Source organism: Microtus oregoni, unplaced genomic scaffold, assembly GCF_018167655.1.
Source record: "Microtus oregoni isolate MIOR12 unplaced genomic scaffold, Mior012 000007F_ref0000211, whole genome shotgun sequence".
Lineage (NCBI taxonomy): Eukaryota > Metazoa > Chordata > Mammalia > Rodentia > Cricetidae > Microtus > Microtus oregoni.
In genome coordinates, this window is record NW_024543066.1 from 54,636,566 (window position 1) to 54,651,759 (window position 15,194).

At 45.1% G+C, this 15,194-nt stretch overlaps 2 protein-coding genes across 2 annotated transcripts in view; one reads left to right on the top strand and one right to left on the bottom strand.

The window, feature by feature from the left end:
* Positions 1-13,206, top strand: part of Nup210l (nucleoporin 210 like) — a 100,700-nt gene extending 87,494 nt beyond the window's left edge. The window contains exons 33-40 of the mRNA XM_041655148.1: positions 1,846-1,982; positions 3,920-4,046; positions 6,011-6,160; positions 7,403-7,650; positions 10,233-10,431; positions 11,901-12,005; positions 12,818-12,892; positions 13,106-13,206. Of these exons, the coding sequence (XP_041511082.1) occupies positions 1,846-1,982; positions 3,920-4,046; positions 6,011-6,160; positions 7,403-7,650; positions 10,233-10,431; positions 11,901-12,005; positions 12,818-12,892; positions 13,106-13,206 (1,142 nt within the window). The remainder of the gene's footprint in view (positions 1-1,845; positions 1,983-3,919; positions 4,047-6,010; positions 6,161-7,402; positions 7,651-10,232; positions 10,432-11,900; positions 12,006-12,817; positions 12,893-13,105) is intronic.
* An 842-nt stretch (positions 13,207-14,048) lies between these two features.
* On the bottom strand, positions 14,049-15,160 carry Rps27 (ribosomal protein S27). The gene is made up of 4 exons (XM_041656092.1): positions 15,104-15,160; positions 14,694-14,802; positions 14,368-14,478; positions 14,049-14,132 (listed from the first exon to the last, which is right to left on the bottom strand). Exons 1-4 carry the CDS (start codon positions 15,107-15,109, stop codon positions 14,104-14,106), a joined length of 255 nt encoding a protein of 84 aa, XP_041512026.1. The 5' UTR covers positions 15,110-15,160; the 3' UTR covers positions 14,049-14,103.
* Between the last annotated feature and the right edge of the window lie 34 nt (positions 15,161-15,194).

Consider the following 15,194-nt stretch of genomic DNA (forward strand, 5'->3'; position numbering starts at 1 on the left):
AAATGCTAGAAAATTGTCCTTAGTTTGAAACTCTAGCACTCAAAAATAAAAAGAAAATTTATTCTTGGCAAGAAAATGTGAATTCTTTGACTTTGCAGATACATGTATTGCCACTAGCACTGTTCTCCAAGCATACAGCCATCATACGCATCAGAGCATGGGACTACTAGTAGACCCGAGATCAGGCCTGCTCATTGCTGAAGTTGCCTTGTAGAAGGAAGGATGGAGAGGCTTGCAGGACACTCAGCCTTTGCGCCTCTCAGTTAGCTGCATGTGGTTCTGTTCTGATTGCACACAGTCCCCTAGTCTTGGGAGGTGCTAGAGCACAGACAGTGTGTAAGTCTAACTGAAGGAGGGACTCCGTCTGTGCAGCCATGGTGGGGTGAGACTTACCAGTAGTGTGGCAGCTTTGGGGTCACCCATACTCCTGTAACCCCTTACCTGTGCTCTATAATAAAGCCCAATAAACATATTAGTTTCCCAAGTTGGACTTTGATTTGGTTTGTCACTGGTAGCCTATAAGGAGGTATCTGTCTTCCCAGGGAAGAATTCCTCCATCCTGCTACCATCCACAGACGACTGACTCGCTGGGGGTCTAGGGCTGTGAAGGACTTTGGTCTCTTTTCTGGGAACTATGGATACGTGCTGAGTTAGGTGACAATACTGCAACTAATCCTGGATCTCTCTCTGTAGCCCAGGCTGGCTCAGACTCACAGAGATCCACCTGTGCCTCTCAAGTGCTGGGATTAAAGGTGTGCACCCACTGCCTGGCTACAAAGGTAGTTCTAATCAGCCTTGGAGCTGACTTGTGATGGATGACCAGTGTAAACTCCAAGGTCTGTGAGCTAAGCTGCCCTCAAAGCCAGTAATGAAAGTTACACTTCCACAGTTAGGAACCTCTCGATGAAGCAAACTTTATCTTTAAGCATTTATGGTCATGGGGGTCATGATATACATATGAAGGACATGGAGCACACATGTAATGATATGCATATGAAGGGCGTGGGGAGCTGGGCAATGGTGGCGTACGCCTTTAATCCCAGCACTCGGGAGGCAGAGGCAGGCGGATCCCTGTGAGTTCGAGGCTAGCCTGGTCTACAAGAGCTAGTTCCAGGACAGGCTCCAAACTTACAGAGAAACCCTGTCTCAAAAACAAAATTTAAAAAAAAAGGGCATGGGGGCACACATGTCATGATACACATATAAAGGGCATGGGGCAGATATGTCATGATATGCATATAAAAGACATGGAGCAGACATGTCATGATATGCATATGAAGGGCATGGGGCACACATGTCATGATACACATATGAAGGGCGTGTGGCAGACATGTCATGATACACATATGAAGGGCGTGGGGCACACATGTCATGATATGCATATGAAGGGCGTGGGGCACACATGTCATGATACACATGTAAAGGGCATGGGGCAGACTGTCATGATACACATATGAAGGGCATGGGGCACACATGTCATGATACACATATGAAGGTCAGATATTGGTCTTCTCTCCCACCATGTGGGTCCTGGAGATTAGCTCAGGCTGTCTGGCTTCGTAGCAAGTGCCTTTGCCTGCTGGCTTGCAGGCTGCAGAGGTGAGGCTTTTTAGTTGGGTTTGTGCCAGGACAACCAAGTGTATACTAGTAAAAGATGAGGAAGCAGAAGGGCTGCGTCAGGACCTGATATCTGGTAGGTGTCAGGTAAAACAGACATTCAGGAAAGCTACTTACGTTCTTGATAAAGAGTGGTCTTGAGTGCCCACTGATTGAGGCTTTGACTGAAGTAATTTATTAATTTATATTGAAAATCGCAGCCAGGCACATTCTCTCGTCTTTTCTTAGGTGAGCCTGGGCTGTGGATGATTTCTCCCAACAATATTATACAGACAGACACAGCCACTGGAGTAGGAGTGGCTAGGAGCCCAGGAACTGCAACCATCTTTCATGACATCCCTGGAGTTGTGAAGACATTTCGAGAGGTACGGCTACGTGCACCGCAGCTGAAAGGACCAGGGTGATTGCATTTATAGGTTATACATGCAGAAACATGCTAGGATGGAAGTACACTATAACATGCATGAATTCCTGGGTTCAATTCCCACCACACAAACCAGGTGTGTCTTTAATCTCAACACTGGAGATGTGGCGGTGGAGGCTGGAAGATCAGAAGTTCAAGGTCATCTTAAGCTATAAAGAGAGATTCTGGCTAGTCTTTTTATATCCAAGACCTGTCTCAAAATTTAAAAGAAAAAAATAAGGGGCTGGAGAGATTGCTCAGTGGTTAAGAGCACCGGCTGCTCTTCCAGAGGTCCTGAGTTCAATTCCCAGTAACCACATAGTGGCTCACAACCATCTGTAATGAGATCTGGCGCCCTCCTCTGGCATGTGGACATACATGGAGGTAGAATGTTGTATACATAATAAATAAATAAATAAATCTTAAAAAAAATTTTAAAAAATCATTTCACAAGTAAATGATTTTGTAGACAGAAGCTTCTGTCCCACAAGCCACTCCCAAGTAACCACACAGTGACTTAATATTAAATATAAATGTTTGGCCAATAACTCAGGCAATGAATAGCTAACTCTTACATTTAAATTAACCCATATTTCTTACCGATGCTTTGCTATGTGACTTAATACCTTTTCTCATTATAGCATGCCAATCTTGCTTTGCTCTGGGTCCACTCACCACTTCTCTGACTCTGGCCTTCTTTCTGCCAGCATTCTCAGTGTGGTTCTCTTGTTTAACACTCCCGTTCAGCAACTGGCCTGTCAGCTTCTTTATTAAGCCAATCACAGCAACATATATTCATATAATGTAAGAAATATTCCAGGGCTGGAGAGATGGCTCAGAGGTTGAGAGCATTGCCTGCTCTTCCAAAGGTCCTGAGTTCAATTCCCAGCAACCACATGGTGGCTCACAACCATCTGTAATGGGGTCTGGTGTCCTCTTCTGGCCTGCAGGCATACACACAGACAGAATATTGTATACATAATAAATAAATATTAAAAAAAAAAAAAAAAAAAAAAAAAAGAAATATTCCAAAAAACTTTTAAAAAATATTCCAGGCCAGCCTGGTCTACAAGAGCTAGTTCCAGGACAGGCTCCAAAACCACAGAGAAACCCTGTCTCGAAAAACCAAAAAAAAAAATTCCATATTTTTTCTAATTAATAACTGTTTTTTATATAATTTTACTATGTTGAAGTTAAAACCTTTTTTAATTAGGCAAAAGGGGGAAATGCTGTGGAACAACCTTTGTATACTGTAAATATGTATTTCTCTCATTGGTTATAAAGAGCTAACTGACCTATAGCTGGGTAGGAAGAGATTGGGCAGGAGAATCAGACTAGGAGGATGCTGCAAAAAAGAAGGGCCGAGTCAGGGTCACCAGCTAGATGGAAAAAAAGCATATATAAAAATGAGGTAATATGCCATGAGCCATGTGGCAGCACAGATTAATAGAAATGGGTTAATTTAAGTTGTAAGAGCTTGTTAGTAATAAGCCTGAGCTATCAGCCAAATAGCTATAATTAATATTAAGTCTCTATATTGGTTATTTGGGATTTTTTTGTTTGTTTGGTTGGTTGGTTTTTTGAGACAGGGCTTCACTGTAGTTTTAGAGCCTGTCCTAGAACTAGTTCCTGTAGACAAGGCTGGCCTCGAACTCACAGAGATCTGCCTGCCTCTGCCTCCTGAGTGCTGGGATTAAAGGTATGCGCCACCACTGCCCGCATATTGGTTTTTTGGGAACTGGTTATCAGGAAAGAAAAGTCTACCTACACAATTTTTTTTTTGTTTCTCAAATAATCAGAATGCCAATTTGTAGCTGTATGAAATAGATACTCTTGGTTGAAATAAGTTATTGGGGGTAAGGATGGAGGGAACCAGCTTTCCCCTTGGTTTGCTGACAGGTGGTAGTCAATGCTTCATCAAGATTAACATTCAACTATGACCTCAAGACTTACCTCACAAATACCCCCAATGCAACTGTGTTCAAACTCTTCATCAGCACCGGCAGAAATGACGTCAACCTTAAAGGTAAAGAACCTCTCTGCAGGTCTCCTGATTATGTCCATCTTCCTATGTGTCCCTCAGTTATTTTATTCCTTTAGATTAATATGTTTTCTTTTATTGGCTGTGCATAGTAGCACATACCCGTAATGCTAACATGTGAAAAGCTAAGATACAACCTTTGAAGCATGTTCAAGAACACGCTGATTCTCTCAAAAAACTAAAACAACAGCTGGGTGGTGGTGGCACACACCTTTAATCCCAGCACTCGGGAGGCAGAGGCAGGAGGCAGAGGAATCTCTGTGAGTTCGAGTCCAGCCTGATCTTCAAGAACTAGTTTCAGGACAGCTAGGAGTGTTATACAGAGAAAGCCTGTCTCAAAAAAAAAAAAAAAACTAAGACAACAAAAAATTCATTTTACTTCAAAATTGACTCCAATTTTTATAAAGGTTTTTATTATTTTTAATTATGTGTAGGTATATGGTATATGCACATGGGTGTAGGTGCCCTTGGTAGCCAGACACCTGACATGGGTGCTTGGAACTAAACTTGGTCCTCTAGAAGAGCAATAGCTTATGTTGAGCCGTCTCTCTAACACAGTGGTTCTCAACCTAGGAGCTGGGACCCCCTTGGGGTCAAACAACCCTTTCATAGGGTCACCTAAGAGCCATGGAAAACACAGATAATCTACATTACAATTCATAACAGAAGCAGAACTACAGTTATGAAGTAGCAACAAGAATAATTTTAGGATGAGGGTCACCACATGAGGACCTGTATTTAAAGGGCTGTAGCACTGGGAAGGTTGAGAACCACTGCTCTAGCCCTTAACTCCATCCTAGCACAGAAACTGAAATCAATGAAATTTCAAAAATTATGACTGGATTAAAGTTTAGATTTTTATAGTCGGGTGGTGTGGTACATGCCTTTAATCCTAGCACTTAGGGGCAGAAGCAGACACATCTCTGGCACTGATGTCATGTTAAGTTTCTTTTTAAAGGATTTTTATTCATATGTGTGTGGCTACCTTGGTTTCAGGTTCCCTTAAAGACCATACAAGGACATCAAATACCCTAGAACTTGAGTTACAGACGGCTGTGAGCTGCCCATAGCGGGAACTGAACTCAGGCCCTCTGGAGCTAATCTTTCTTTGTCCTGCCAGCCAGCTCCCAAATCACAACGCAGATACTTTTTATTAATTATGAGAGCTTAGCCAATAACTTCGGCTTATTTTTTAGCTAACTGTTAGAATTTAACCCTTTTCTATTGATTTATGTACTGCCATGAGTCTCATGGCTCTTTACACCTCATCTCCTACATGTTACGTTTATGTTACATCCGCGTCTCTGCCCTGAAAATCTTGCCTACCTATTGACTGTTCAGCTTTTTATTAAACCAATCTGAGTGACACATCATTACAGTGCACAAAAACATTATTCCACAAGCCCAGCAGTGGTGGCGCATGCCTTTAATCCCAGCACTTGGAGGCAAAGGCAGGTGGATCATCTCTACGAGTTCGAGGCCAGCCTGGTCTACAAGAGCTAGTTACAGAACAGGCTTCAAAGCTAGAGAAATCATCTCAAAAAAACAAAAACATGGGGGCAGGAGAGATGGCTCAGTGGTTAAGAGCATTGCCTTCTCTTCCAAAGGTCCTGAGTTCAATTCCCAGCAACCACATGGTGGCTCACAACCATCTGTAAAGAGGTCTGGCGCCCTCTTTTGGCCGTCAAGCATACAGACAGAATATTGTATACATAATAAATAAATAAATATTTAAAAAACAAAAACAAAAACATAACAAAAAAAAAAGAAAGACAGAAAGGAAGGGAGGGAGGGAGGCAGGGAGGGAGGGAGGAAGAAAAAGCCATTATTCCACAACAGTCCTCTATAGGAGCAAATGCTCTTAAGCACCGGGTCCTCCCTCCAGTCCCCATAATTTCTCCTTTTACAAACCTATGTTGATAACGGTTATTTAACTCTCTTCTTCTTAGGGTCCTGTACCCCAAGTCAGGCTTCCGCTGTTGCAAAAGTTCTTCTTCCCGAGACACTCATGCTATGCCACGTGCAGTTCAGTAATACTTTACTAGACATCCCAGCAAGTAAAGTCTTCCACATCCATTCTGAGTTCAGCATGGAGAGAGGTAGGATCCAGCAGCTCAGTAGCTTCCTTTTGCCGGTTCTACAACTGTAGCCCTCCTGTGGCGACAGTTTATTTGCATTTCCTCTACCTCTAGAGCCTTTCTCAACTGGTCCAACAAAGGGCTGTTTTCTGTTTGGGGTATCCTGTATCCCTGGCTGGTCTCAACCAAGAACCATCTTGAACTGGTGCCTCCACCTCGAAAGAGCTAGGAATGCAAGCTGTGCCCCATAATTTACCTTTTTCTTTTTTGTTCCTGCTCTAGGAAAGATTAGATTGTGTCTCACTGTTCTGTGTTTTGAGACAGGGTCTCACTATGTAGGCTAGGCTGGCCTCGACCTCAGAGGTCCTAAGTGCTGGGATCAGAGGCATTGATGGACCTCAGCCTCAGAGTCTGGGATTGGAGGCATGGACCGTCATGCCCAGGCTTACTCTTCTATCTTCAACAGCATTGCTGTGTTTGAGTATTCCAGACAAATGTCATAACAAGAAACAGTATGACATTCAGATGGCTGGATATAAATGAACATAAAATGAGAGGATTCTGCTAGGCCTTAGGGCATAAACCTGTAATCCTAATACTTGGAAGAACTGAGGCAGGAGGATCACAAAGTCAAGGCCTGCCTAGTCTACAAAATAAATTCAAGTTTCTGGGAAGTCTAGTGTTAACTGTTCAAACTGGAACGTAAAAAGGCTGGGGACGCTCAGTGGGAGAGATCACCTGGCAGGTGGCAGGCCTAGTTCAAATATTGCGAACACAACTGTGGGAGGCAGGAAAGCAGGGGAGAGGGAGAAGTAGGGAAGGAAAAGCAGGCTAATGCTACACTATTTGAGCTCGGAATCGAGGCCTCGCAGCTTGAATGGCATGGCTAATGGACAAGCACTGAAAGAAGGTTCCGTCACACTAAAGCTGTACATTGTAGAAAGTTCCAGAACAAAATGCAGATAGCACAGCACTGGACCAGCAACCAAGGGGAGCTAGGGAAGTGGTGTCCCCGAGACTTTGCCTTCATTCTGCCTCCTCGCCACTTCTTAGCTGCTTGGCCATTCACTGAGCGCTAACTTTCTGGGACCAGCACTGTTGAGTCCAGCTGGGCTCCCTCAGGACAGTTTTCCTTCTTGGTATTTTCCCCATAATGGCAATAGTGTGCCCTTAAACTGAACTGAGTTCACGTGTTTTCTTCTACCTTATCTTGGTTATCTTAGTAGAGCCTCTCAGCCTTCCTGCTGTCTTTCTTTTTTTTAGGGGTCTATGTCTGCCTAATCAAGGTTCGACAGAATTCCGATGAGCTACGCCAAGCCCTAAGTGTGGCCGACACCTCGGTATACGGGTGGGCAACTCTGGTCAGTGAACGAAGCAAGAATGGAATGCAAAGAATCCTCATCCCTTTCATCCCTGGTTTTTACATGAACCAGTCAGAGTTGGTTATTAGCCACAAAGACATTGGCGAGCTCAGAGTCCTGGGAGTGGAAAGAGTTCTCGAGAGTCTAGAGGTAACAGCAGTACTGGGTCGGGGGTCTAGGTTGTGCTTTTTTCCAGCATACTCTCGTTAGGCTGGCAGTGAAGTCCCTACATAGTCAAGATGGGCCTCCTGCCTTCCAAGTGCTGCAATTAAGACGTGTGCTGCTAACCTGAGTTTGTGCAGTCATGAGAACTCAATCATGGACCATGTGCATGTGGCAAGCACAACTGAACATCCTTAGTCCTCAGTTTTGCTTTTAAGACAGTGTAACCCACGCTACCTTGAAACTGTGTACCACCTATCTTCCAAGCCTGGGGACCACTGGACATGTACTACCATGCATGGCTGAAAGACAAGGGATTTGAAAAGACTTGTTATTCTCATTCCAAGGGTAAAAATGTTACTTGGTAACCTAATTAAAGTTACTATGGGGGCTGTAGAGATGGCTCAACAGTTAGGAACACAGGTTGTTCTCGCAGAAGACAAAGAGTTTGGCTGCTGAAACCCACATCAAAGGGCTCAGAATTCCTGAAACGCCAACCCTAGGGAACCTGATGCCTTCTTTAAAGTTACCACTGGAAAATAGCTTAAACACTTGGAGATATGTCTCTCTGTGCATCACATACCTCTTAAGCTAGGTCTCTGGCCAACCACTGGAGACTCTTTATGTTAAATGAACTCTGCTTACAAGGCTGGACACAAGTTTGTCGACCACTGTTAAATTTTATTTACTTTTTAACATTTATGTTCATTGGTATTTTACCTGTATGTGTCTGAGGGTGTCAGAAGCCCTGGAACTGGACATACAGACATTTGTGAGCTGCCATTTGGATGCTGGGAATTGAACCCAGGTCCTCTGGGAGAACAGCCAGTGCTCTTAACTGCTAAGTCACCTCTCCAACCCAATAAATGTTGCCAAAACAAACTGAAGGCAGATACGATGTTATGAGCCTATAATCCCAGCATTGAAGAGGTTAAAACAGGACTGCTAGGAGTTCCAGGCCAGCCTGGGCTACACAATGAGACCAACTCCAAGTCTACCTCATGTCACACCTGAGACGCTCGTACTCAGGAGAGGCAAGTCTCACCCCTAGCCTCAAAGTACATTCAAAAGTCAGCCTTTAACACGTCCTCGCCTTATAGCTTACATGATTTTATTCTTTTGTACACACAGTATGGAGGCCAGAGTTTTTCCTCAATTGCTCACATTTTTTATGTTCTTATTTTTGGTTTCCCAAGACAGGGTTTCTTTTTTTTTTAAATATTTATTTATTTATTATGTATGCAATGTTCTGCCTACACGTACCCCTGCAGGCCAGAAGAGGGCACCAGGCCTCATTACAGATGGTTGTGAGCCACCATGTGGTTGCTGGGAATTGAACTCAGGACCTTTGAAAGAGCAGGCAATGCTCTTAACCGCTAAGCCATCTCTCCAGCCCGACAGGGTTTCTTTGTACAACCTTGGCTGGAACTCACTCTAGGCAGGCTGGCCTCTGCCTCAGGAGATGACCCTGCCTCTGCTTTCCAAGTGTTGGGATTAAAGGTGTGTGCTCCCTTCCAGGACAGGCTCCAAAGCCACAGAGAAACCCTGTCTCGAAAAACCAAAAAAAAAAAAAAAAAAGGTGTGTGCTCCCATTCCTAGCTCACTACCTTTAAAGACAAATCATTATGTAGCCCTGGCTGGCCTGGACCTTACACATGCACCCACCTACCTACCCCCACCCTTGAGTACGTACGGGGAGTCAAGTCTGCCACCATTCCCACCTGCACCTTGTTTTCCTCGAAATGTAAGTGCGCGCGCACGTGTGGAGACCAGAAAAGGGCTGGTGACTCTGTCACTCTCCAGCTGTCTTTCTCCACATTTTATTTTTTTTTCTTTTAAAATATTTTTTAAATGTTTATTATGTATACAATATTCTGTCTGTATGTATGTTTGCAGGCCAAAAGAGGGCACCAGACCTCATTACAGATGGTTGTGAGCCACCATGTGGTTGCCGGGAATTGAACTCAGGACCTTTGGAAGAGCAGGCAATGCTCTTAACCACTGAGCCATCTCTCCAGCCCTTTTTCTCCACATTTTAAATCACATTTTTATTCATCTTGTATGTAGACGCATCCATGCCACATGACACGTATGGAGGTCAGAGACTTTCTAAGGGTCATTTTTTTCTTTTTGTCATGCAAGTCCCTAACTCATGGCATCAAGTTTGGAAACAGGCAACTTTACCTGAGCCACCCCATAGGTTCACCACCCATTTTTTTTTTTTTTGGTTTTTCGAGACAGGGTTTCTCTGTAGCTTTGGTAGCTTTGGTTTCTCTGTAGCTAGTCCTGGAACTAGCTCTGTAGACCAGGCTGGCCTCGAACTCCCAGTGCTGGGATTAAAGGCGTGCGCCACCACTGCCCGGCTCACCACCCACTCTTTGAAGCTGATTTTCCTTGACTAGGCTAAAAATGAGCCCCAGAAAATAAACCTGTCTCGATTCCTCTCAGAGCCAGGGTTGCTGATACACATGGGAGAGTTACCTAGATGCTGGGATCCAAACGCCAGGCCTCCTGATTGTACAACTGATTTATCTTCTTCTAAACAGGTAGCATTTTCTCTTTTCTCCAAGGTCTTTTCCAGCTCCCCATTTCTAGCAGTCTCTGGCCACAGGCACTCTACCCTCATGACAGGCCTGGTTATCTACCTAGTAAGAGCAGTCAACTTCACCGCCTTCCAGCTGTCCTCACCGGTTTTCATTAACGTTTCCTGCGCACTCACCAGTCAGCATGAGGCTGTGGTGGTCAGAGCCAAAGACCTATCTGGTTCAGGTGAGCACTGGGGACTATTTTTAATCTACACGGGGAAAGAATGTATTAGGAACAGCGAATCCCCGCCCCCCCAACACTTTTGGCCTACAGTTTGGCCAGCCCAGATTTTGTTATGTAGACCAGGTTGGCCTCCTGCCTCTAGCTCCCAAGTCTACACCCAGTCACCTTTTTACAGTAACAGGTATTGGACTATAGGAAGGCTGGATCCCCTCTGACTTCTCATCTCCCCACCTCACGCACTTGGGAAGGCAGCCTGGTCTACAGAGAAACCCTGTCAGGAGGTGGGGGGATGGGAAACCTGCATAAATGAAGTGTTAGGTCACAATTCGTGGGCACAGGCAAATGCTACAAGTAACATTATGTCCAAATCTTACTTAGACCCCATCCAGAAACTATCTGCATAAACAGCAGGGTATGATGATCAGATTACTGCAGTGGTTTGTTGTTCATGGCAGGGTACACACACTAAGTGTGGACTGAAGCAGTCACCCTCCAGTGCCACCCCAGGAACCATCAACCTGTTCTCACTTGGCTAGAAGGAAATATAGGCTAGGATGGCTGGCCCATGTGTAACTGGAATAACAGGAAACCACATGGGCCTGTGTGCATATATACAAAACTCAGCTCTTAGCTGGGCAGTGGTAGCACATGTCTAGAGGCAGGCAAAGAAATCCTGTTCCTTGTGCTTGACCAAACACTACTTCAATTATCTCCCAGCACCTTCAACAACCCAGGATAAATAACATGCTTGAGGAAGACTATGCTAGAGCTGAGGGCCTCTGAAATAATCAAATATAGACAAATGTGCTTACAAAAAACCAAACATGGTAGCACATTACTCAGGGGGACGAGGCAAGAAGCTGAGTTCAAGGCTAGGACAGCTAGGGCTGTTAGAGAAATCACCTTGAAAAACCAATGAAAAAGAAAACAAGCTTTGGCTAAGGGTGTGTAATTTCATGTGATACAAGCTAAGTGTGTGTGAAGCCCTGGGCTTAATGCCTAGCTTGTAACCCTCAGGCCTGTAGTCCCAGCACTACAAATGGGCCAAAAGGATGGATCAAGACATCAAGGTCGTTCTTCAAAATATGGTATCTAGGACTTTTTAGTGTGGGGGCAAACCCTACACGTTTTATTATGAACAGCTGAGACAAAGACAGAAATGGCATGCACACAAGTGAGAGAGAAGGGTCAGAAACAGTCAGCAGGCTGGCAAAATGGTAGAAAGTCCACTAATATCCATTGACGCACCAGCATTGGGTTGAATTCCATTTGCAGGGCGGCATGGGATTTGAGATATCACTGTCTTCTAACTTCATTATCCCAAGTGGGCAGTATCAGTACACTGGGACCCTGTTTTTTTTGTAGCCTTGAACTAGTCAAAAGATACAGCTGTCTCTGCACTAGGATTAAAGCCACCATCTCCTCTGGATATTATTAATGTATGATCTCATCCCATTATGGCAATGCAGATCACTGTGAAGATTCAGGTGTCTTCAAGAATGTTGCTGGTTCTTACCAGATCCTCCTATTTACCCTCTTTGCTGTGCTGGCATCAACTGCTTTCATCTTCCTAGGTAAGGAGTCTACATGGTAGACTTTTGACTCTTCACAAACCAATCTATGACACAAACACTGAGTGAGCCTAGTCGACTAAAGGTCAACTTGCTGGGCATGATGGCCCACACACTTAATCCCAGCACTCGGGAAGAAGCAGGCAGCCTGGTCTATAAAGCAAGCTCCAGGACAGTCAGGGTTATGTTACACAGAGAAACCATCTCAAAAAAAAATCAAGAGATAGCACTACCGCCTACACATGCACTTTTAGTCAAAAGTGCAAAGAAAATACCTCTAAGATGCATATCATCGCATCTCCCCTTCAGTACTACAGAGAGGCAGTTCCAGGACCCATAGCAATTACTGAAACTTCCAGCATTCAAGAGCATTGCCACTTAATCTATACATCTACTCGTATACTTAAATCATCTTATACCTACAGCTACAAATGTCATACCTGCACTGTACTAGTTAAGGAATTACAAGTTAATATTAGTACACAGGGCAGTGTTTTTTGAAGGCAGACTAACTGGAAACATAACCTTTATACTAATACTTAAATTTCATTTTATTTATTTCTTACATATTTGCTTGGGTTAAGGAGGAAGCACAATCATGCCCTGACTCAAATGTGTAAGTCAGAGGCAACTTGAGGGAGTCTGTTCTCTCCTTCCACTGTGTAGGTTCTGGGGACTTAAGACAACTTGTCAAGAGTCTGCTGGCTGAATCATCTTGCCGCCCTTTAAATCTCATTTTTGATTGGACTTTAATCTTCAAGGCCTTCCTGCAATCAAAATCACATAAAGCTTTTTGTGGTGTTTCCTTTTTCCAGCATACAATGCCTTCCTGAACAAGATACAGACTATTCCAGTTGTTTATGTACCAACTATAGGAACAGCTCAGACAGGTAAAGAACCACCGCCCTAGCGCTGGTGGCGCACGCCTTTAATCCCAGCACTCGGATCTCTGTGAGTTCGAGACCAGCCTGGTCTACAGAGCTAGTTCCAGGACAGGCTCCAAAGCCACAGGGAAACCCTGTCTCGAAAAACCAAAAAGAACCACCTTTCAGAACTTCAGCCATGTGCTTCACTTACTTACCAAGTTGTTTCTTTTCTTACAGGTTCTTACACAACCACATGTTCTCCCCCTCACTTCCTGAGGCCACAGCCACCACTGGTACAGAGTCGGCTACAACACTGGTTATGGAGTATAAAGCACTAATCTCAATATGGACACATCCCCTTTACTGCAGAATGGAGGGGATACCTAATTCTGCAGAAGCCTAGTAGCCAACTTTACACTAAAGCTCCAAAACAAGTTTTTCTATGTGCTATAAATAAAGAATCTTAAGTAGTTTTATTCAAAGTCATGTTTTGTAAAGTTTCTGGGGCCACAACAAGCCCTAGGTTTCTGTTCCTAGCACCACATAAATTGATATGGTGGTGCTAGGGGAGGGGGATCCCCTGCTACAGAAGACTTGAAGCTAGGTAAGACCCTGTCTAAAACAACACACCTACACCAGTAACCCCAGCTGTTCTGAATTTGCCTGCTTCTTTCAAGTAGGAGTTTGTACCACCATTCCCTGAAAAGACCCACCGTCCCACACCTTTGTATGACACAAAGGTGTCCTGTCCTTGTTCCCCAACCCCACTCTACCTCAGCCCCCCACCCCAACGCCCCAGACAGGGTTCTCAATGTGACAGTTCTAGCTGTCCTGGGAACTAGTTCGGGTAGAACAAGGCTGACCTTGAACTCATAGAGGTCAGCTTGCTCCTACTTCCCAAGAGCTGGGATTAAAGGCGTGCACCACCCAGCTAATGCTTCCTGCTAAGAACTAGTGTTTCCCTGAAACAGTAAATACCAAGAACACAAAGCCCAATTATAATTATACAGTATCACTAGCTTTAAACCACGGTCTAAGATTCTCCCAGTGAACTGAGCTATGAATGCCGAAATGAACTCTTGGGTATTTGGTCACTTACTTGACCCAAAAGGACCACTCTTCTGGTTGCCCTGGGATACTTGAGGCACAACTTCCTACCAGTTAAACAAGACAAACACTATATACCAAAATGTGTTTATTGGGATGGTTCCCACTCATCTCGAATCCGGTGCTTTTCAGTGCTGCTTCCTCCTGAAGGAGCATCCTGGAAGAAACAGGTCCAAAGTATTACTCACCCCATAGCCTGCACTGACCCTTCACCTGAGCCTAGTGATTCAAGTTCACCACACTCATCGCCTGGAGACAACTGAAAAACTTTCAACAAAACCAGCCCACCCTTATCTTTAAGCACTAGGGCTTTGAGAGCAATACAGTGAGTGACCAGCAAGCCCGACACCGTAGGATCCAAACACCAAAAGCCCAACATGAAGGCCACTTACCTTCTGTCAGTCTTGCTTTCCCGCCTGTAGGCTGACAGAGGACAGTGGAGCAGCCGACACACAGGACTACCGTCTGTGCATGGCTAAAGACCGTGGTGATTTTATAGCATCCTGGAAACAGACAATTCAACAATCACGGTCATTGCTTTCACTGCTCGCCATGCGTCCATCCCCTTATTGTTCCCTAACACAAACTGCGCGATCTCTATCGCTAATCTAAGCATGCATCCTAGGACGGAGCTCCAAGTCTTCCTTCTGAGTAAATACCATGCTACACCCCAGGACTAGCTCTTCCCCGAGTCTCAGAGTTGGCATACACTCCTCACCTGGGCACTTCACATCCATAAAGTAGGAATTGGGGCTCTGCACCAGGCGCTTTTTCTTGTGTTTCCTTTTTTCCTCCTCTGGTGAGGGATGAAGGAGATCCTTTGCGAGCTATGAGGGACAGAAATGCAGAGCTAACGTGAAAAGAGATGGTGGAAAACGGTCCCCAGTGCCACACACCGAGGAGAACGCTCCCCTCGCCGCCCCTGGTGTCTGCGTAGCTGGGCCGCCATCTTATCTCCTCTCCGCTCCCGTCTCCGCGGGTGGCCGGCCGGCCTCCGCGGCTCCGGAATTGCCGTCCTACGACAACGCGGGGCGTGAGTGAGGACCCCCTACGGTCTGCAATTAGCACGAGAGGGGCGTACAGACACCAGCGCGAGCGCTCTGCCGAAACCCGGGCCAAGCAACTCACAGGCATGTTCTCGTAGGGAGGTCGTCACCGCCGGAAAGGAGCGAAAGCGGAAATCCTGTTCCTTATATCCGCTATGGCACAGGAAGTGACG

Excerpts from the sequence above, each read along its gene's own strand:
- Rps27 (XM_041656092.1), bottom strand. Across the intron at positions 14,479-14,693 it reads TATGGATGTGAAGTGCCCAG|GATGCTATAAAATCACCACG; the intron begins GTGAGGAGTGTA and ends GTCTGTTTCCAG. Across the intron at positions 14,133-14,367 it reads GAAAGCAAGACTGACAGAAG|GATGCTCCTTCAGGAGGAAG; the intron begins GTAAGTGGCCTT and ends TGTTTCTTCCAG.